Here is a 20,579-nt window from a genome sequence, read left to right as displayed (position 1 = left end):
CCCACTGCAGAAAGGATGTGGACACATTGGAGAGAGTCCAGTGGAGGGCAATGAAAATGGTTGTGGGGCTGGGGGACAGGACTGGTGAGGGGAGGCTGAGGGAAATGGGCTGATTGAGCCTGCAGAAGAGAAGACCGAGGGGGATTGAATAGCAGCCTTCACCTCCCATGCCGGGGGCTGCAAAGAGGCTGGAGCTGGGCTCTCACTGGGGCAGATGACAGGACAAGGAGCAATGGGCTCAAGCTGCAGCAAGGGAAGTTGAGGTTGGATAACAGGAAAAACCTTCTCAGTAGGAGGGTGGTGAAGCACTGGAACAGGCTCCTCAGAGAGGTGGTGGCGTCTCCATCCTTGGAGGTGTTTATGACCCAAGTAGACAAAGCCCTGGCTGGGATGATGTAGTTGGGGCTGGTCCTGCTTGGAGCAGGGGGTTGGACTAGGTGTGACCCCCTGAGGTCCCTTCCCACCCTCCTTGTCTATGATTATATGATCCAGAGCCAGGTCCTGGGGTCTTTGCTCAGACCATGCTTAGCTGTTGGCTTTATTAAAAGTCAGAGCTACGGGATGGCTACATGGCTTAAGGCGGCACCCTGTGGAGAGATCCCCGAGTGAGCTCCGCAGCCAGGAGCAGCAGATCTGCACCTCGGCTTCTTGCACGTGTGCGTCAGAGCTAATGAGCTGGGGCGTGGGGTGGTGCAGCTGGCCTAGGCATTAGTGTTCACAGAGCTAGCTCAGGTGTCTGCACACAGCATGGTTCTTGCACTGTGTGTGCACAGACCCCGGTGTTATACAGCTTGCACATCCCTGGGCAACTGGCATGGGTCAGACATATAGGGGGAAAGGAGGGGACTCTATTCAAAGTCCTTAAATACACAGCCTGTGTGACGAGCAAGAGGACAGATGTGTTATTCAAGCCAAGCAACCTGGTGTGGGGCAGGCATGTGACCTGTTAAGTCCCTGCTTGCCTCAACGCACACCCCAAATGCCAGGGAGAGGCAGCAAAGGGGCAATCAGAGCAACAGGCCATGAGGTGGTGGCAGGCCAGAGGTGGGAGAGGCGTGAAGGGCCAGGCGAGATCCCTTGGGGGTGCTGGCAGTGGGAAGGAGGGATGGGGCAACGGTGGAGCTGCTGGTTGTGATGCTAATTGTGGAGCCCTGAAGTTTGCCTTTGCTCAGGGGTTAACCCCTCCTCTTCTACTTCCACATGGGCCTTTTCTTTCATGCAGCAAGCGGAGGCTCATTGCATCGTCCTGGGTCCTTTGAGGCTGAGGGATCAAGTCTTGCCTTTCTCTCTCTGTCGGGCATTTTTAAGGCACCTGGTACTTAGCTATTTAAGTATAACTCAGTTTTTCAACCCCTCGCTGCTAAGCAGTTCTGCTCCCACGGCCAGCTCCTTCCTGCTGCATCCTCGGACAGGGGAGGCGGACCCGAAGCGGAGGTAGCAGGTTGCGCTGCAAAGCCTGGATAATGCACAGTGCTGCCCTTTGCTGAATCCAGCTCGCAGCTAAAAATAATCTTATTGCAGGTGAAACCAGTCTGGCTCGGGCCAAATGCCAGGAGGGGCTGCTCTGTGTGTAATGGTCTGTAACTCTTCCAGGCGCAAAGTAATTATTAAGCAGGGCCTGCTGTCCCTGTCCCAGTTCAAGGCAGCCCCTTTTGTGCTGTGAATGGGATGGGGCAGAAGTACGCAGGCATTCCTCGTGTTTGGGAAAGGCTCGTCTGCGGCTCCGATTGCCGCGAGGGAAGCCCGGCCCTTCCTTGAGAGCCGAGCTGGACGTTCGTGTCCTGCAGCCGGGACGCGCCGTCCAGCAGGATGGAGCATCCTTCGTGCGAGGGTAGGTTTAGATTAGATATTAGGAGGCGCTACTTCACAGTCAGGGCGGCTAGGGCCTGGAACCGGCTTCCAGGGGAAGTGGTGCAGGCTCCTAGCCTGGGGATTTTTAAAAGGAAGTTAGATGAGCACCTTGCCGGGGTCATCTGACCCCGGTGCTCTTTCCTGCCAAGGCAGGGGGTCGGACTAGATGATCTACCTAGGTCCCTTCCGACTCTAGCTACTATGAAACTATGAAACTTGCATCCGATAAAGGGCGGCTGCTCCACCCCAACCCCGCGAAGGAGCAGTTTCTGGTAAATAGCTCTCCGTGCCAGCTGCACGTGCCTGTTTGCTTCAGCGAGAGGAGCAGGGCTCTGTGTACAAATACAGGCATGGAGACAGTTTCGGGTCATGGTCTGGCATTCCTGCTCCGCTCTCAGGAGCCGGCGTCTATCGGGAGCAGTCTGGGACTGCCCCGTCCTGCAGGTGTGGAGTGTCCTGCACTGGATGGTGCCACTGCAGTCGGGGCAGGCAGTGTCCAATACTGCACCCAGACTTGCACTGTCCTTGCTTTGCTGCAGTGCACGGCGCACAGAGACCCAAGCCACTGCCTTGTCCCCCTAGCAGACACGAGGCTTTGTAGCTGCCGGGCTAACAGCTCCCTCACCCCTTTGCACGATTGTTACAGCCAGCGTAGCAGGCTGCTGACCTCTGCCCAGGCCCGTGCGTCACGCGCCTACTTGGCACACCGTGGGTGTGAGCGGGTGGACAAGGGGAGAGGCCGGGTAGCACTTGTGCTCCATCTCGTGAGTGCTTCAAGTGGTGCCTGGTGTTTTCCTTGTGCGTATGAACGCACAACCCGCCGCTTTTAGCACCTGCGTGGGAGCGGAGCAGAAGGTGTTAGGGGAACTGAGGCTTTTTTTATGGCACCCGTCAGCATGATCTAACAACGCCTCCCAATACATCTTGGAGGAGGAGAAATGCTGCCTGCCTTTCACAGGCATGGCAAGCTGTACCTGGAGATGGTGACTGTCCCATGGTGACGCAGGAAGGCTGTGGCTGAGCTGGCAAACAAATCCAGACCTCCAAGTCCAGTGTCCTGGGCAATAAGCCACCCTTACCCCCCATAAGCCTCTATTTAGATCCCCTAAATAGAGCCAAAACAGCCAATACCTTGCTGCTGCAAATGCACACCCGAGAGCTTCCTTTCTGCAATGCTGTGCGTGTAACTCGTGTTACCATTCACGCTTAGCAGTGGACCTGAGGTTTTTTTCTTCGTTCATGTGATGTTACAAAGGCCGGCCGCCCACGGACATTTCACTCATGCCTTCAGACTTCCCTTTTCCGTCACCTTCCAACTGTCCTTCGTTGACATGAACGCTTCCTGCTTTATCCATCCTCCTTGATAAGGTTTTATTGGTCCTTTCGCATTGCCTTTGCCCGGGATGGGTCCTTGACCATGAAAACTTTTGTTTGTGCAGTAGTTTTTTGGGGCTGTGCTCGGACATTCTTGGACAGCTCCCAGTTTCTATTTGCCCTTTGCGCTCTGGAAATGACGCTTCCAGTCCAGTATGCCGGCGATTGCTTTCAAATTTGGGAAGTGGACTTCTCCAGAGGTCTGAGTGTTTGCATTGCTGTAGGTGCTGTCTTCTGTTTGCACTAAATAAATGTAATCAGATCGGGATCACTGGTATCTAAGCAACCATTGAATTGTTCCCCCCCCCTTAGTTTAGCAATTAACTCTGCTTGGTCCCTTGGAGCGAGGGGCTCCAGTACTGAGCTGAGCGCAGGACGTTGCATTCAGAAATTCCCTTCTTTAGTCTCTAAGGACGTTTTGCATCTGGCCACGTAAGGCATCCTGCAAATGGCCGGGGGGAAGTGGTCAGTGATCGCAGCTTTTCTGCCAGCCCGCTCCAGGCAGGGGTGTAAGGAGCAGTGTGCCCTGTGTCGTGCTTTGCAACAGCTGCTTGCCGTGCTCTTCTAGCATCCCGAAGCGCCTGAGGTTGAACCGTCCGTCGTGCTTTGCCCGAGGTGCGGGGAACAAGGTCTTTGGTGTGAAGTGCTGTCAACCCCGTCTTTGTTCGCATCCTCATAAAACAAGTCGCCCTGCTGTCTCTGTGGCTTGCTGTGATGAACGCCAGCCCTGTTTGCTTCTGCAATAAAATCTCTTTCCGTCACGCAGATCTTTGCCTTCTTGGCCCTGATGTGCTTCATCCTGGCGATTGGGAACGGCATCTGGGAGTACGACAAGGGCTACTACTTCCAGGTCTACCTGCCGTGGGCGGAGGGTGTGAACACGGCTGCCTACTCGGGGTTCCTCATGTTCTGGTCCTACGTGATCATCCTGAACACCGTGGTGCCCATTTCGCTCTACGTCAGGTAAGCGGCAGCTTCCCGGCTTCTGCGTTGCGTGGCGGCGAGCTCTCGCGCGCACGGAGCAGCGAGCGGCGTTTCCCTGCGGTGCACGGCGCCGGCCCCTTGCGATGCTTCTGGCCTGACCCCGGGGACGCGCCGTCCCGCTCCGTCCTGACCCTGTCCCCTCGTCTCCCCTTCTTCCCCGCCAGCGTGGAGATCATTCGCTTGGGCAACAGCTTCTATATCGACTGGGACCGGAAGATGTACTACCCGCCGAAGGACACGCCGGCGCAGGCCCGCACCACCACGCTCAACGAGGAGCTAGGGCAGATCAAGTACATCTTCTCGGACAAGACGGGGACGCTCACCCAGAACATCATGGCCTTCAACAAGTGCTCCATCAACGGGAAGTCCTATGGTACGAGCAGCCACTTCCCTCCCTCCCCACGCGCTGGGCTTTCGCTTGTTCCCCTCTCCCTTGCAGCCCCCCGCATTTAAAGCCCCTTCCAGCCCTAATGCCTATGAAGTCTATAAGGTCGAGGAAGCTGGGATGCACAGCCCGTGCCCCTCGCTCCCTTGCTCAATACCGACCGATGCCCCTTTCCTCCAAGGACGTGTCCGGTCCCTCGCTGAATCCGGCTAAGCGGTTAGCTCCCAGAGCATTTAGTGGCCACGAGCGCTCCCCTTCAATGGCACGCTGGATGAAAAAAGAGTGGCCTGTGGTTAATTTTAAATGGACTGCCCGCTGGTTTGGTTGCATTTCATTTTAGTCCCCAGAAATAGCATGTGGTCTGTGGAAGGAAGGGCTTACCTATTTATTAGACTGAAATGCCTGGCTCTTCCCAACATGGGCTCAGGGCGGCTTACAGAAGAGAACGAAGTAACGTATAAAACAAGCAAAACAGGAGAAGCCAAATAACTTATAAAGCTAATTGGGCTGTGGCTGTGCTCCTGTTGGGACTTAAGTGGGCCTGGCTAGAGGGTCTTGCCCCTCTGCTCAGGGTCAGACTGATTGGTGTCGGGGGGGATTTTTTCCCCTGATCAGACCGGTCCGGACTGGGAGGAGGTGGGGGTCGCCTTTGTCTGTCTGGGATCTCAGGAGCATCTATTAACACCCTTTTATAGCGGCAGGTTGTTGGCCGCCACAGACCCCTGCTTTCCCTATGGCAGATTTGGGTGTGATGTCTTCTGTCGCAACAGGGCTGATGGTGGTTTTATGATGAGTTTAGCTGTCTGGGATGATTTGGACAGGGCTGATCCCGCCTCAGGCAGGGGTTGGACTAGATGCAACTTTGGCAGTCCCTTCCAGCCCCGCTTCTATGATTCTGTATAGAGCAAGCAGCCTTACAGACCAAAAATAAGCTGTAGAGCAGCCCCTGTCTAAGCAATACCGCTGCTTGGGGAATAACTTGTTATAGCAGGCTAGTTAACTTGCTGTAACACTGTTAATCAAAGCTCCCAAACAATTTCCATTGCCCTCTGCTGGACTCTCCCCCGTGTGTCCACATCCTTTCTGTCTTGGGGCCCACAGCTGGACACAGGACTCCAGATGTGGCCTCCCCAGTGCTGCACAGAGGGGAAGGATCACTGCCCTGGCAACACTCCTACCGATGCACCCAGGATGCCGGTAGCCTCCTTGGCACCAAGGGCACACGCTGGCTCCTGTCCATCTTCTTGTCCCCTGCCCCCCCAGGTCCTTTTCTGCAGAGCTGCTGCCCAGCCCGTGCCCCCCCAGCCTGCACCAGTGCAGGACTTTGGACTTGTCCTTGCTGAACCTCATGAGATTTCTTTTGGTCCAGTCCTCCGCTGTGTCGAGGTCCTAGCCCTGCTCTCCGGAGTATCTACTACTCCCCCCCAGCTTGGTGTGATCGACAAACTTGCCGAGGGTGCATCCATCCCATCTTTCAGGTCATAAAGAAGATATCGAAAAAAAACTGGCCTCAGGACTGACCGCTGGGGCACTGCGCTGCACCACACCTTCTGCTGGTGGAAGTCACTTTGTGTCTCCTTGATATCGGCCCCTCTTCATGCCCATGCAGGGACGGGGAGGTTACCCTGATGGTCCTTCCCATTCTGGACAGTGCAGCCCTTGCAGTCACCACTCCTGGCTACCTGATCACGTGCTCTTGTTATTACCTTTTCACTTGGCCCCAACTTTAAAGCCAGTTTAACCAGAGCCTCCTAGCACCGGAGGCTCGAAGCATGCATGCAATGAGTGACCGCCGCCTGTTTCTAACCCGCAGGTGATGTGTACGACGTGATGAAGAATAGTATTGAGATTACCGAGGTAAGCAATGAGCTGCCCACAGGCTCTGTGATCCCCTGGACCTGCCTGCCTAGAGGCTGATGGGCACGTCCATGTCCAGCCCAGATGCAACCCCAGGCTCTGGCATCTGGGGCCAAGGAGCCCTCCCCTGACAGGTGTAATAAGATCATCAGAGCCTGCTTTTGAGAAGCTGACTGCCCATGGCTCCCCTGCCTTTCTGGGGATTTTGCTGCAAGCTCAGGGTATATTATGAGCAGGACATTTAGCACCCCTGAGTGCAGGTAGCAGACCAGCATGGGTGAACATCTGCCTGGACCCCTGAGCACTGCACCTTTCAGAAAAACCACGAGCATTAGCAAACCAGGCAGTGAGCAGGGATGAGGCACAGCCCTACCCCTGCTGTACAACCCTCCCCCTGGTCCCTCCAGGCCTGCCTTCCTCCCCTTGAACGGTGCCTCTGCCCCTCGCACGCTAGATAAATCTGTGCAGCAAGTAAATTAACGAATGATAAGTGTGTGTGTGTATGCTCTGATCCCACATCCTGCTCCATGCACCCATTTCCAGTCATCCTTTATTTTGCTCTTGGCACAGGAGGTGCATAAATAACTTTTGGCACAACTGGCGGCGTGCCCTCCCTGCTCTGCCTCTAGACCTGCCTCTCTCTCAGGCAGCAGCATGTGAAGGGTTGGCTGCTTTAAGGGGAAAATACCTTTCTCTGGCCAAGCCCGTACCCCAAGTGGGGTCTGCTAGGTCCCTGCCCCCAGGCTAACCCCGGCAGGTCAGAGGCCGGGCTCTCCCCTGCGTGTCCGAGCTCTGCTCTGCATCCTGGCAGGGGACGTTGCTCATCTGGTCAGCTCCAAATGCCAGCGTGGGCTGCTGGAGCCATGAGTCACTCCCTGGAAAGTCTGATCTCAGCAGAGACGGGGCTGAATTGGGGTTGGGGCCTGGGCAGGCTCCGGCGGTGCATTCCCCTAGTAGGATGTCACATTTGGGACCCACGTGCTGGCTGTTGCTCTGCTGGGCCCTGCTCTGGGCTGGGCACCTTTTATGGAGAATCGGAGATGGGGTAGGGGCTTGGTGCTGCAGTTTCACCTCTTGCAATCAGCCTTTTCTCCAGGCTGGTTTGCTCCCTGCTCCGGGAAGGCAGCACTGCATTTCCCTGCTCAGTGAAGCCTCCTACTTCTGCTCCTGGCTGCAGCTACTGGGATCAATAGCATGCTGCCTGGAAGCGAGAACACACCCCACAGCGGTTCTTTATGTGCTGTTTACCTCCTATAGCCAGCGTCCTATAAGAGCAACTTCCAGGAGCACGGTAGGGTGGGGAGAAGCACCTTAGGCCTCTGCTACACGTGACATATATTACACAATTAACAGAATAAATTACAGAATAAATTTAGATCGGCCACAGGTGCAAAATAAAGATTGCACAATTTAAGTGGCACTGGCACGTGCAAAGGAAGACTAGCCACATGTGCAAAGTAATGATCATGCCGTAGTTTCGTAATAGCAAGGGTCAGGGAGGGACGTGAGCAGATCATCTCGCCTGACCCCCGGCCACAGGCAGGGGTGAATGCTGGGTTCACAAGACCCCAGACAGGTGATCGTCCAAACGTCTCTTGAATTTGCCCAAGGCAGGGGCGAGGACCACTTCCCTGGGAAGTTGGTTCCAGATTCTGGCCACCCTAACTGTAAAATATTGCCTCCTGATTGCTAGCCTAAACCTATTCTCCATCAGCTTATTTCCATTGCTCCTTGTCACCCCAGGTGGTGCTGGGAAGAATGGGGCTCTACCTATTTGCTGTTGATCTCCCCTGATGGGTTTGTAGGCAGCCATCAGGTCCCCCCTCAGCCTCCTCTTGCCGAGGCTGAGCAGGTTCAGGTCCCGCAGTCTCTCCTCGTAGGGCCTGCCCTGCTGCCCCTGACCATGCGAGTGGCCTCCTCTGAACCCTCTCCAAGTTGGCCACATACCTCTTGAAGTGCGGCGCCCAGAACTGGACGCGGTACTCCAGCTGTGGCCTGACCGGTGCCGCACAGAGGGGGAGGATCACCTCTCTGGACCGGCTTGAGATGCATCTGTGGATGCACGACAAGGTATGGCTGGCCTTGCTGGCTGTGGTCTGGCATTGGTGGCTCATGTTCATCTTGGAGTCAATAATGACTCCAAGATCCCTTTCTGCCTCTGTGCTCACAAGGGAGCGCTCCCCAGCCTGTCTGTGTGCTGTGGATTCCTTCTCCCCAGGTGCAGCACCCTGCATTTGTCTATGTTGAACCCCATCCTATTCTCATCTGCCCCTTTTTGTATTCATGAAAATGGCTGTCCAGCTACAAAAAGAGACAACCAGCTATAAAGCAAGTGCCTGAAAATGTGTAATAACCTAGAGCTGGTCTCCATCCAGCTTCCATTTGACTGTCTAGCAGGGCCCCAGGATGAGTGATTGACACGAATGCATGGGAGGAGAGGAGTTACTGCGAGTGAAGGGGGTACGGGTGACATGTTGCAGCGGTGACGGGGATCCTTCCTTCTACAGAAGACGGAGAAGGTGGATTTCTCCTACAACCCGCTGGCCGACCCCAAGTTTGTGTTCTACGACCACAGCCTGGTGGAAGCCGTGAAGCTAAATGATGCCCCGACGCACAGCTTTTTCCGCTTGCTCTCACTGTGCCACACGGTGATGCCGGAGGAGAAGGTGGAAGGTGAGGCTCCCGGAAAGCACTGAGCTAAGCAGCCGTGGTCTTTGTAGCTTGAAGACTGCAGTGGGTCCTTATAATGTGCAAAGGAGTTGCATGCTGTTGCATGCTGGTAAAGGGTAGAGCACAAGAGACTTGCACGCTCTGCGGCTCCTTGTGCAGAAGCCGGACACTGCTGCAGTCGCGTCTACAGGGCGCTTGTACACGTGACGCAGAGACCACGTGAGCAGTGAGCTAGTAGCAGTGCTGGGAATGAAGTTCTGCCCCGCGTCCCTCCTTCACACAGGAGCAATGCAGGCTGCAGCTCGTTAGATAGCGGCTCGTTAATCGTGCTGAGCCAGTGCTCCAGGTGGGGGCTGTGCCCGTCTTCCTCAGCTTCCAGTGAAGGGGCTCTCCCACCCCTTCTTCCTCAGCGAAGGCTGGCGGTCCAGGCACACGGTAGCTGGACTGGTGCAGTGCAGGAGATAAATGAAAGGAGAGTGGCTGGCAGCAGGCAGCTAAAACTCCTGGGGGGATGCACCATTGGGTTGGGGAACAGTCCTTCAAGAAAGGAGAGATAACCCCGGAGCAGAGGCTAGGAAACAACCTCGAAGAAGGGCCTCTATGGGGTTAAACAGAGCTTCCCCATCCTAGCATGCCTGGGTGAGTGGGGGGCACAGAGAGGTGGAGGAAAATGCTCATGAGTGCTACCTAGCAGTAGGGCACGGCGCAGGGATGGATGAGCAGGAGCCTGAGAGCTTGAACTCCCTTGGTGTCAGGAGCAAGCCAGCGCCCTCCTAACGGTGCTGTTTCCCCTCGGCCCGGCAGGTCAGCTGGTGTACCAGGCCCAGTCCCCCGACGAGGGAGCCCTCGTCACCGCCGCCAGGAACTTCGGCTTCGTCTTCCGCGCCCGCACGCCGGAGACCATTACGGTGGTGGAGATGGGGGAGACCAAGACCTACCAGCTCCTGGCGATTCTGGACTTCAACAACGTGCGCAAACGGATGTCGGTCATCGGTGCGTGCCCCGGTCACGTCTGCCTTTGCTTTCTGGGTGGCGAGTCCTTGCCCGCGTGGTTTTTCTAGGAAGGGGCACTCGGGAGAGCGGGGCAGGTAGAGGCCACAGGGCAGGCACTACGCAAGCCCTGATGTGGGCAAGTAAAGGGGAGTCTCGGGGGCTGGCCCTCCGTGATGCACGTCTTCATTGCAGAGAGGTGGAGGCAATGCATCTCACCTCCCTCAGCAAAGCAGCCCTTATGCTCAGAGTTACAGCAGTCCTTTTATTTATTTTGTCCGAAGAGGCCTTGCCCCCTGGTTATAGGGACCTGAGCAACCAGGCCAACGACCACTAGCAGCTACACAGTGGAGAAGACGTAGGTACACGTGCTAATGGGTGGGGTGGACACAGATACCCAGCGTCCGTCCTGCAGTCAAGGCAGGTTCCTGACTGCCCACAGACTTCTGCACCTTGGGGCTTTATACATTTCAGATTTCAAACTGTTTTGTATTCCCCGCCCCCCCATTACTTTGAGGTCATAGCAAAGCAGGGTTGGAAGGGACCTGCGGGGTCACAACTCTTCCAAGCCCTGCTTGAGGCACGATCAGCTTTGTCCAGACCAGCCCGGACAAACCCATCATCCAACCTCTGGGCAAATCTACAGAGTCAGTCCTGAGACAGCCCCGGGCATCACACCTGCCCCTACCCCGGGAGAGCCGGGGGGCCACAGCCACCAACATCCTGCTTCTGTAAAAGGTTAATAGATGCCCAGTCGATCCCAGGCAGAGGCCCTGCACCCACTGCAGAGGAAGGCAACCCCCCCAGTACGTACCAATGTGACCGGGGGGAAAATCCCTTCCTGACCCCGAGCGCAGGGGTGAGACCCTCCAGCCAGGACCCTGCTGGGCTGGTCCCAGCAGGAGCATTGGCCCAGCCCAGCCCCAGCCCCAGCCCCAGCCTGGGCTGCAGCCAGCGCCTCTGGGGGAGGCTTCAAACCCCCGTGACACAGAGCAGAAAGGGAAGCAAATGACCGCTTGGCCGATCCAACCGGGAATAGGTGAACTCTGGGACCGTGACCTGTACCTGGGGGCATTGCACCAGCAGTGGGGGGTCACGGACCTGGGTCTCTGCTCTTGCAGATCTGCCCGCGCTCATGTGCTAGTCACCGGCATTTGGACTGAGCCTGTCTGTGGGATTAGCTTAGCGGAGAGGAGGGAAGTGGGGACCCCCAGCCCTGAGGGGGAGGGTGCAAGGACTCCCCAACACGGGGAGCTTGTTCTTTGCATTCAGCTGCAAAAAACCTGAGCAATGAATTTGGGAGCAGGAGGAGAAGAGACTCGAGTGGCGTCAGGGGAGGAGCAGTCTCGGGGCAGAGGGGTGCGGACGCACCAGGGCTTACTGTGGGGCACAGGCTTTGGTGGCATGGTGAACTCGCTGCCTGCACAGCCGGGGCCTGGAGGACGGGCTGGCCTGGCGCCTGGCTGTGGACGTCCTTTCCTCTGTATGCTGCCTGCGGGGCAAGAGGAGCCGGGGCGGGCTGGGGCCTGCGGTCTGCCGGACACATCTGGAGAGGAGAGCAGCTGCCCCGTCCTCCATCCTCTGCAACCTAGATGTGTCCCTTGTGCCCTGACAGGCTGGGTGCCCACGGCAGAGGTGCAATGCCCCTGGGCTATAAGGCGAGTACCGCAGGTCCCGCGTGCCAGGGTCTGGGGTTTCTCAGCACCTTTCTCCCCATTGCTTTTAGTGCGCAGCCCGGAAGGCAACTTGACCTTGTACTGCAAAGGGGCCGACACGATCCTCTACGAGCTGCTGCATCCTTCCTGCGAGGACCTCAAGGAGGAGACCACGGAGCACCTGAACGTGAGTGCTGCCCGCGAGGAGACCCCTCAGCCGGGCATCCCCCCTCTTCGAGACTCTCGCGGCTGGGCGTGGGTTAGCAGCGAGGCCGACACGTCTCTCGAGCAGCCTGGAAGGAGCCCCTCGTTCCTCCTTAAGGGCAGGGCTGTTGTGCACACTCTCGGGAAGCAGCTGAGCGAACATCGCGTGCGTCGGCGTGTGCTCGCGCAGCAGCGTCTGCAGAGCTCGGGCAGCAGACGATGGGTAGCCAGGCCGTCGGCCTTTTCAGGCGCAGCCCAGGCCGGGGGCAGCCTGAGGTCCGAGTGGCGTGAGATGGGCTGCGGGGCCTGACTGCCGCCCCTCAGGGTGGGTCCTGCAGAGACAAGGGTGGAGGCGGCACCGGGCAATAAACCAGCTTCCTTTCCTCTGTCTGGAAAAGCTGCAGCATGCTGGCAGGGCGGTGCAGAGCGTCTCAGCTCCAGGCTCCTGGTTTCTTTCTCTGGCGCATGAGCCCGAGGGCAGGGTGCCTGGCTCTCCAGCCCGAACCGGTAACCAGGGCTCGGTTCAGGTTGCGTCTTTGAAGAGCAGGCTGGAGAGCCCGTAAGCCGCAGCGCCGAGGCTGAGGACCAGCCTGCCCAGGTTGCAGCACGACAGAGCAGCGGGACACGTATTCGGAGGCATGGGTCATCTAAATTGTGGCTGGCACGGAGCCCCAGAGCTTCAGTGGGCTTGGTGGCAGCAGAAAGGGGCTACGTGGACACATCACGTGATTCCAAAAGCAGGTGGCACGGGGCAGCTGCAGCAGATGGGGCATGGGCTGAGGATACAGTGTCTTCCTGAGGCAGCTGCCCTTAAGTTGTTCCCACACTGGGGGACCCATGAGGATGGTGATGGTGGACAGACCAGCCCCTGCTCTTGCAGAGCGGGGGAAAAAGGCATCCTTCCTGCTGGTCTGGCAGTGCCAGGTGTCAGGGTCTATATTTCCACTGTGGCAGATGTGCCAAACATGCAGCTGCTGGCACTGAGCATGCATGGGGGGTGACCGCCATGGCGGACATGCGAGACACCCTGTCCCACTGCTGTGTTTGACCGGATGATCACACATCCGTCACCGCTGCAATATGTCACCCCTACCCCCTGCATTCGTGACCCCTCTCCTCCCCTGCATTCATGCCAATCGTTCACCCTGGGGCCCTGCTACGTGATCAAACGAAAGCTGGGTAGAAACTCAGCTCTAGAGTTGTTAAACATTTTCAGACACTTGCTTCATAGCTGGTTGGCCCTTTTTGTAGCTGGACAGCCATTTTTAGGGTGTGATCATTACTTTGCACATGCGGCTGGTCTTACTTTGCACGCGCCAGTCTGAAAACCTTGGGGGTGGCTCCCCTGCCTGCACAGTAACACGGGTGCCTTGCCAATGGAAAATTGCTGCAGCCAGATTTGGGATGTGGCCGTGTGTAAATGGTAGGCTGGCAGCAAAGCGGGGAAAGGAGCTGTGATCCGGATCAGGTGCAGCTCTTCATTGCATTCCCTGCGAAAGCCGGGGCAGTGGTTGGCAAACACCGGAGGGTGTGTAAAAAGCCACTCTATAAAAACCAAGTAGGAAGCTGGGTTTTGCTCTGATGTCTCCCGTCCCTCTGGTGCCTTGCAGGAGTTTGCTGGGGAAGGCTTGCGGACGCTGGTCGTGGCCTTCAAAAACTTGGAGGAAGAATACTTTGAGGACTGGATCAAGCGGCACCACCAAGCGAGCACCGACCTGGAAGGGCGGGAAGAGAAGCTGTCCGAGTTGTACGAGGAGGTCGAGAAAGACTTAATGGTTGGTCTTGCGTGTGGCCTGGGCTCGGCGCTGGGGAGGTCCGGTAGCTGGCGTGTTTGGCCACTGGGCACCGGGACTGTTTTATTGCAACTTGCACGGGTGTCTGAGCAGCTGAGTTGTGATGAGATGGAGAATCCCAGAGCAGTGGGGTGGAAGGGAGCTACAAGGGTCGCATCCAGTCTCACCCCTGCCCCATGGCATCAGCCCTGCCCGAACCACCATCTGAAGTCTACATAGGACGGTTGTCAGCACAGACCTAACACCTGAACCTGCCCCAAGTCCCGCTTCTATGCAGTGTTGCCGATGGATGCTCCCGGGGGCCCAAGCAGTGGCTGTGCTCCTGCTACGGAGGAAGGCGACGTCCAGTTTGACCAGGGGGTTGGAGCCAGGCCCTGACCTCTGCCATGCAGCCTTCTGCAAAGCTGGAGCTAGGTTTCCTCCTTGCCGTGTCAGCCTTGCTAGCAGACTCCTTGCAAATCCCGTCAGGCCGTAAGGGATGTAGGGGTGGCACCTTATGGAGGGATGTTCCCAGGGGGGTTGAGAGAGCCAGGGAGCTGTCGGGGTGGGCCATAGCCCGGGATGACCAGCCTGCTGCCTGCTTTTGGTGCGTTTGTTGGAGCTGCTGGCGGAGAGGAGAGGGCGGGTGGGAGCCCTGCACCGCTGCAGCGACTGCCCGGCCATGCGGGAAGGCTCATCCTTTCTCTCCCGCTCCCTGCTCAGCTGCTGGGCGCCACGGCCATCGAGGACAAGCTGCAGGACGGGGTCCCGCAGACCATCGAGACCCTCAGCAAGGCTCACATTAAACTCTGGGTGCTGACCGGAGACAAGCAAGGTAACAGGGCCGTGGCACCCGGTGTCCCCCTTCTCGCTCGTGTCCCGGTCTGCCTCCGTCCCAGGCCCCGCGTGCTGGTATTTCCTTCCAGCCGGGCCGGCAGGGAGGAGTGTCGTCCTTCCAGACCACGCTGCTCCCAGCTCCCTCGTCCGCGCCTTGCCGGTCTCCTCCGACAGCCCCAGCGCTGGCTGCAGGCTGAGTCTGTTGTGCCGAGGCCCCAGCCCGTGTGCGCCGAGGGGTCTGCGCGCCCTTGCCCCCCGACCATGGAAACAGGCTGCGTTCGGAGCCATCAGGGGGCTGGTTGCTTCCTGCTGGCGCATCCCTGGGGTCCTTGTGTTCCCAGAGACGGCGGTGAACATCGGCTACTCCTGCAACCTGCTGTACGACGACATGGCCGACATCTTCATCATCGAGGGCAGCACCTCCGACGACGTCCTCGCCGAGCTCAGGTAGGCGGCACGAGCTCTGCCAGCCGGTGCGGGGCTTCGGCTTCGGGGTGGCAGCTGGGGCTGCCCTCGTCTGGTCTCCCCTCGCCTCCCTTCCCCTGGCGCAGCTCGCTGGTGTGGCCGTGAAGTCGGTGCTGGGTCTCACTGCAGCATCCTCTGGATGTGATGGGCCCTTGGGGGGGCTTCTGCAGTGTCTGATCTGATCCAGCTGTGAAAGGGGAGGCCCTGGGCTGCGGAGGGCGAGTTATTCTGGTACCTCCTCGGGTCAGGCGTGCCCCACTCGCTGGCCCAAGCCTCCGAGTTTTCCTTTTGCCACAGCTGGGCTTTGTAAAAGCCAGGGGCCTTTCTGAGTCTGTGCTTGCTGCCTTTAGGGATGCCCGGAAGAAGATGAAGCCGGAGTCCTTCTCGGAGAGTGATGAAGTGAATGTCCAGTTTCAAAAGAAAACCAAGAAGTCGTGCGTCATGCCTGAGGAACAAGCCAACGGGGTGTACGGCCTCATCATCAACGGCCACAGCCTGGTAAGGATGGTGCAGCATTGCCGTTAGGACCTGGGCACGTGGGGAAATGGGACCGTGGCCCTGCAGCGTGCGGGACAGCTACTTCCAGATGAAGGCTCGAGCTTGGCCCTCTCAGTGCCAAACATCTCTCCGGGGAGAGACGCAGGCAGGAGATGCAGCCGATTGCACAGAGCCGCCCCATTCTCCAGTAGCCAGAAAAAGCAAAGGGCTTTTAGCACCAGGAGAGTTTGCCCTGTTGACCAACGTCGCTTCCCGGGGGCTGCTCCTTCCCTCCAGGCAGTGCAGGGGGGCAGGTTCAGTCCCCTGCCGATGTCGGGGATGGGTGGTCCAACGTTGCAGAAGTTGTGGGATCTCCTCTCTGGAAGTTTTCAGGAGATGGTTGGAAAGACACTTGGCTGGAATAGTTTAGTCAGGGATGCTTCTGCCTTGAGCAGGGGCCTTGTGAGCTCGCTTCCTGCTGTGGGCTCGCCGAATTCTTTGCCACGGAAGTATTTTCCTTGCAAAATTTTCATCGCGAGTACTTTCCTGTAGTCAAGAAACAGGTGAAAGCTCAGAGCCGGCACTTCAGAGGCATTCCTGAGTCCAACAAGGGTGCCTTGAGTCGATTTAAAGGTTGAGAGCCACCGACTTTGATCCTCCGGGCACCGCGACTGGCTTGCGCTGCGCTGGACTTGCGCTGCTCGGCTCTGTCCCGTGCCAGGAGCTGGCCGGGCCCCTCCTTGAGAGCGCGCTGTCTCTCTCCCTCCCCGTGCAGGCCTATGCGCTGGAGGGGAACCTGGAGCAGGAGCTGGTGCGGACGGCTTGCATGTGCAAGGTGGTGATCTGCTGCCGGGTGACGCCGCTGCAGAAGGCGCAGGTGGTGGAGCTGGTGAAGAAGTACAAGAAGGCCGTGACGCTGGCCATCGGCGACGGAGCCAACGATGTCAGCATGATCAAGAGTAAGTGACCGGCTTGCAGCACCCGTACCTGGCCGGGGGCACGGAGCTGCTGTGCATGCAATAGGGGCTTGCACCCGTGCTGGCAGACTGGGGCCTGCATGGGGAGGTCGAGATGTCTATGTTGCCAGCTTCTGAAAGCAGCATTTCTTGGGGATAGGCCCCCCACATTTGCTGGCAGCATTGAGGATAAAATGAGAAGGGGCCCAGCTTCCGGTCGGTTTATCCTGAGCTCTTTGCACGTGTTGTGTCCGTGGCTTTGACTCTCAGACAGGCCGTCCCGAACGAGAGGGAGGATGATGATCTCCCTCATTGCAGAGAATAGCAGCAAGCTCTGCAAACCGTGCCCGGCAGCCACGTGCTGCCTCAGTGTTACCCCATCCTTCTCACTCCTACCGGGGTTGGATGGCAAGCTCCTTGAGGCCACGGTCACGTCTGCCCATGTGTCCAGACAGCTGCGGGGGCCCTGGTGCTGGCTGGGGCCTCTGTGCAGTCCTGCAATGCGAGCAGTGGAGCATAATACATCCTGGGGGAGGACGAGCCTGGTGAGGAGGGGGATAATGAGCGGCTCTTATGTCTGTAAATAGTCTGTGTGGTTCTGTGCGAACGTTTCAGCGCCCCTGGGACGCTCTCCACCTCTTCCTTCCACGCTGCAAACTGCTGCTTGCTGGTCCCAGGGCGGTTGTTCTTTATAGGACGCCTTGCTACTTCCACAGCCCTACGAAGAGCTCCCATAACTAGGTTTAATTCAATTAAGATAATTCAGAGGGGCGTCCTGCTAATCTGCCTCATGACGATTTGCAAAGAAATTGATTAACTGGGGTCTTTTAATTAAGAAAGAAAAGGCTAAGTAGGGAGCTTGGCAGGAGAGGACTCGAGCCACCAGTCAAGAAAGAATAAGGGAAAGTATATGTGATAATTAGAAGCAAACCCCGCCACCACGGGTGGATTGGGATTCGGGGATATTATCAACTCGTTATCCCACAGAAGACCCTGGATCTAGCCAGCCAGCCACCGGGAGTGTTCTCATTAGCTAAACTTGTGCAATTAACTGTCACATTCAACTTGCATCCACATTTAATAAAGGCAACAGTACTCTTCAAAGGGATGTGATTGTTTAATGATGGCATTGAACTGTGGAGGCTGAAGGAACATGCAGCGACTGCCGGGCTGGGTTGTAGCATGGGGTTTGAACAGCTCTGTGTGGACGTGGGGCTTCGGGACAGGAGGGGCGCCGTGCTGGGTGGGGGGACACGCGCACACACATTGCATTTAAATAAAAGTCCAAGGGACTTCTCCAGCCAGAGCAATGAAGCTGGTTTGCTGCTAGAAACCCTCAAAAATCAAAGACGGTGTTTGTTGTCAACATGGGTGGACACAGGCTTTTGAAATGTGGGGGGGTGTGCAGATGGGGTGCATCATCAGATAGATCACAGTGCACATTGTTTGCCAGCTGGAGAGAAACTAGAAGCTTTAGTTAATATGGTAAGGGGGCAGAACTATATTATTCAGTTTAAATCCAAAACCAAAAAAACCCAAATGTAAGTGTTGGAATGTGCACTCATTTGCTGGAATATATATAAAGTTTTTAAAAAGAACAAACTAGGCAAGAAGTAGTCAAAGGGCATAGTTTCATTAGTCTTGGAGCCATTATAGTTGAATGTAAATCTCTTACTGAGGTTCATAAAACAAACCCTAGCCGCCTTGAGCATCTTGACAGGATTGCCTGTATGTCCCTGTCTGTCTTTTCTACACCTGAGTTAATATGGCCACACCTGAGCGAAGGATTTTAGCTAGAGCTAAAACCAGTCTGCAGGGTTATGAAATAAAGAAGAGACAGGACCAGGAATGGCTAACAGATAGCAGCCCTGTAGAGGAAAGGATACTTTGAATAGTGCAACATCAAGACCATGAAAAAGAAGTGAGGGGCATTAACACCTGTGGAGTAGAGAGATTACCAGGAATCATGGAGACCACCATGAGCCCTGAAGTCAATTGACTCCCTCAGCACTGCCTGAATAGAGATGCTACTGCTGCTGCCAGGCAGTTGGTTTTAAAGTTTGGGTAGAGCAGGAATGAAAGAGGGGTGTGACTGCCCCTCCCCAGATCTGCCCCTGCAGATGTGAATGGGGTGAGTTTGGACGGCGGTGGTCTGTCCTCGCTGCTGTGTTATAGCCATGCTGGAATTGGCCTGGCTCCAGCAGTGACCAGTGAATGCTTTAGAGGCGCGTGACCCACACAGGTGGCCGAGCCCAGCCCCGGGCAGACCCGCTGGACAAGCACCGGCGCTCACAGAGCTCTCCTGGTAACGGTGCGGGTCATCCTCTCGTTGCAGCCGCCCACATCGGGGTGGGGATCAGCGGCCAGGAGGGGATGCAAGCTGTGCTCTCCAGCGACTTTTCCTTTGCGCAGTTCCGCTACCTGCAGCGCCTGCTCTTGGTCCACGGCCGGTGGTCCTACATCCGCATGTGCAAGTTCCTCCGGTACTTCTTCTACAAGAACTTCGCCTTCACGCTTGTCCACTTCTGGTATGGCTTCTTCTCCGGCTTCTCTGCACAGGTAGGTCTGCCGGCTCCCATCCCCAGCTCTAATAGACCAAGGGGAGCATCTTTTTTTGTTGCCTTTCTACTTAGGCTCAGACCCATGCTGCAGAAAGGTATGTCCCGCCTGGTCAGACTGGTCCGGACTGGAGGGGTTTGCCTTCCTCTGCCTGGGGGTCTCTCGAGTGCACATTAACCCCCTTTGCAGCAGCACGATGTTGGCGGCCGCAGCCCCCCTGCTTTCCCTGCAGCAGGATCGGGGGTGATGCCCGTGGCTGTCAGGGGTGACTGTGTCATGTTGCTCAGAAGTTGGACAGTGAATTTGTTTGGGGTGGTTTGGACGGGCTGATCCTGCCTCAGGCAGGGGGTGGTGTAGCTGTGACCTCCTCGGGTCCTTTCCAGCCCCGCGGCTCTGTGATGCTCTGTATTGCACCGATGGCGAAGTCGCTCAGATGCATTAAGGACCAGATGGTTTGTCTGTGGATGTCTTGCGCACCACCCTCTAGAAGAGGCTTGGGGCAGCTTACAATAAAACCCTGAGAAATGATGAGACAGTTAAAAGCATTAAAGCGAGAGGTAACAGATCAAGCTGCCCCCAGACAAGGTCCCAAAACCTCACCCTGCTAAAAGCAGGCAGGTACCGAAGGAAGCTGCGATTTCCAGTTGCCGCCACGAGACCAGGGCAGGTGCTGCTCACCTGTCTGCATGAGGAAGTGTTTCTGGTGGGGAAGTCCTGGCTTTGCTAATGAGTTTCCCCCGCTGATGTTTGTGTGCATTCATTTGCTTCCATTGCCAGAAGCAATGAAGTGTTACGGGCCTGTTCAGAGCCAAAGACCAGGCCCAGTGAAATTCCCACCTTGTCTTCCAGTGTTGCACATAAAACTGCCCTGTGCTTGTGCAGTTTGAGGGTGCCTTGGAGGGCGCGCTTGCACTGCTTCCAACACGCTGTGTGCACGCATGCTGGCGTGTGGGATCCAGCACGCCCAGGCTCTCCCCTGTGATGGATCGCTCCTGCCATCCAGTGGCTGTGACGCCGTCCTGCTGCTAACACGGGGTTTAGCTCAACTTTATGCACATTGATCCAGATGAATTAGTGCTGCCATCAGTCTGGACAGATTTTCTGGATATTTTTTCCAGATAATCGAACGCTGCTGTGTGAAGTGCCGAAAACTGGACTTTTAATACTGTGATGTGCTGCCCATATGAAAAAGAGAGAGAAATAGGTATAGGTGCCTGGGTAGTACTTAACCCAGGAGAACTTTTACAACCTTTTCTCCGATGCCCGATGAAGGGTGTTTGTGCCCAAAAGCTTGCAATTAAAGAATTTTTTGCAAAAATCTAGTTGGTTTAAAAAAGATATCACCCTCTACCATGAGGGCTGCTTGCTTTTAAGAACCCCAAGTACTATTAAATTTATGACTTGCAGGTCATCTTGATGACCAGCCAGGCCCATATGCCAGCAGGCCCAAAGTCGATTAACCAGCAGGTTTTGTATTAACAAAGGTAGATGCCTCAGGCAGGGGCTGGTCCTATTCCCACCTGCGTGCACACATGCACAGTAT

The 20,579-nt window shown here is 56.6% G+C and overlaps 1 protein-coding gene across 2 annotated transcripts in view; it reads left to right on the top strand.

Moving 5' to 3' along the window:
* Positions 1 to 20,579, top strand: part of LOC149867893 (phospholipid-transporting ATPase ID-like) — a 68,477-nt gene that overhangs the window by 39,190 nt on the left and 8,708 nt on the right. For both annotated transcript variants that reach the window (XM_090037503.1, XM_090037504.1), the window contains 12 exons: positions 3,992 to 4,188; positions 4,374 to 4,582; positions 6,408 to 6,451; positions 8,959 to 9,124; positions 9,926 to 10,114; positions 11,838 to 11,953; positions 13,581 to 13,745; positions 14,466 to 14,577; positions 14,921 to 15,026; positions 15,395 to 15,542; positions 16,297 to 16,480; positions 18,813 to 19,036. In XM_090037503.1, the coding sequence (XP_089893629.1) occupies positions 3,992 to 4,188; positions 4,374 to 4,582; positions 6,408 to 6,451; positions 8,959 to 9,124; positions 9,926 to 10,114; positions 11,838 to 11,953; positions 13,581 to 13,745; positions 14,466 to 14,577; positions 14,921 to 15,026; positions 15,395 to 15,542; positions 16,297 to 16,480; positions 18,813 to 19,036 (1,860 nt within the window). The remainder of the gene's footprint in view (positions 1 to 3,991; positions 4,189 to 4,373; positions 4,583 to 6,407; positions 6,452 to 8,958; positions 9,125 to 9,925; positions 10,115 to 11,837; positions 11,954 to 13,580; positions 13,746 to 14,465; positions 14,578 to 14,920; positions 15,027 to 15,394; positions 15,543 to 16,296; positions 16,481 to 18,812; positions 19,037 to 20,579) is intronic.

The sequence above is a fragment of the Crocodylus siamensis genome, chromosome 3 (genome assembly GCF_052110815.1).
Source record: "Crocodylus siamensis isolate JL-2025a chromosome 3, ASM5211081v1, whole genome shotgun sequence".
Lineage (NCBI taxonomy): Eukaryota > Metazoa > Chordata > Crocodylia > Crocodylidae > Crocodylus > Crocodylus siamensis.
This window is presented reverse-complemented; position numbering and strand designations above follow the sequence as displayed.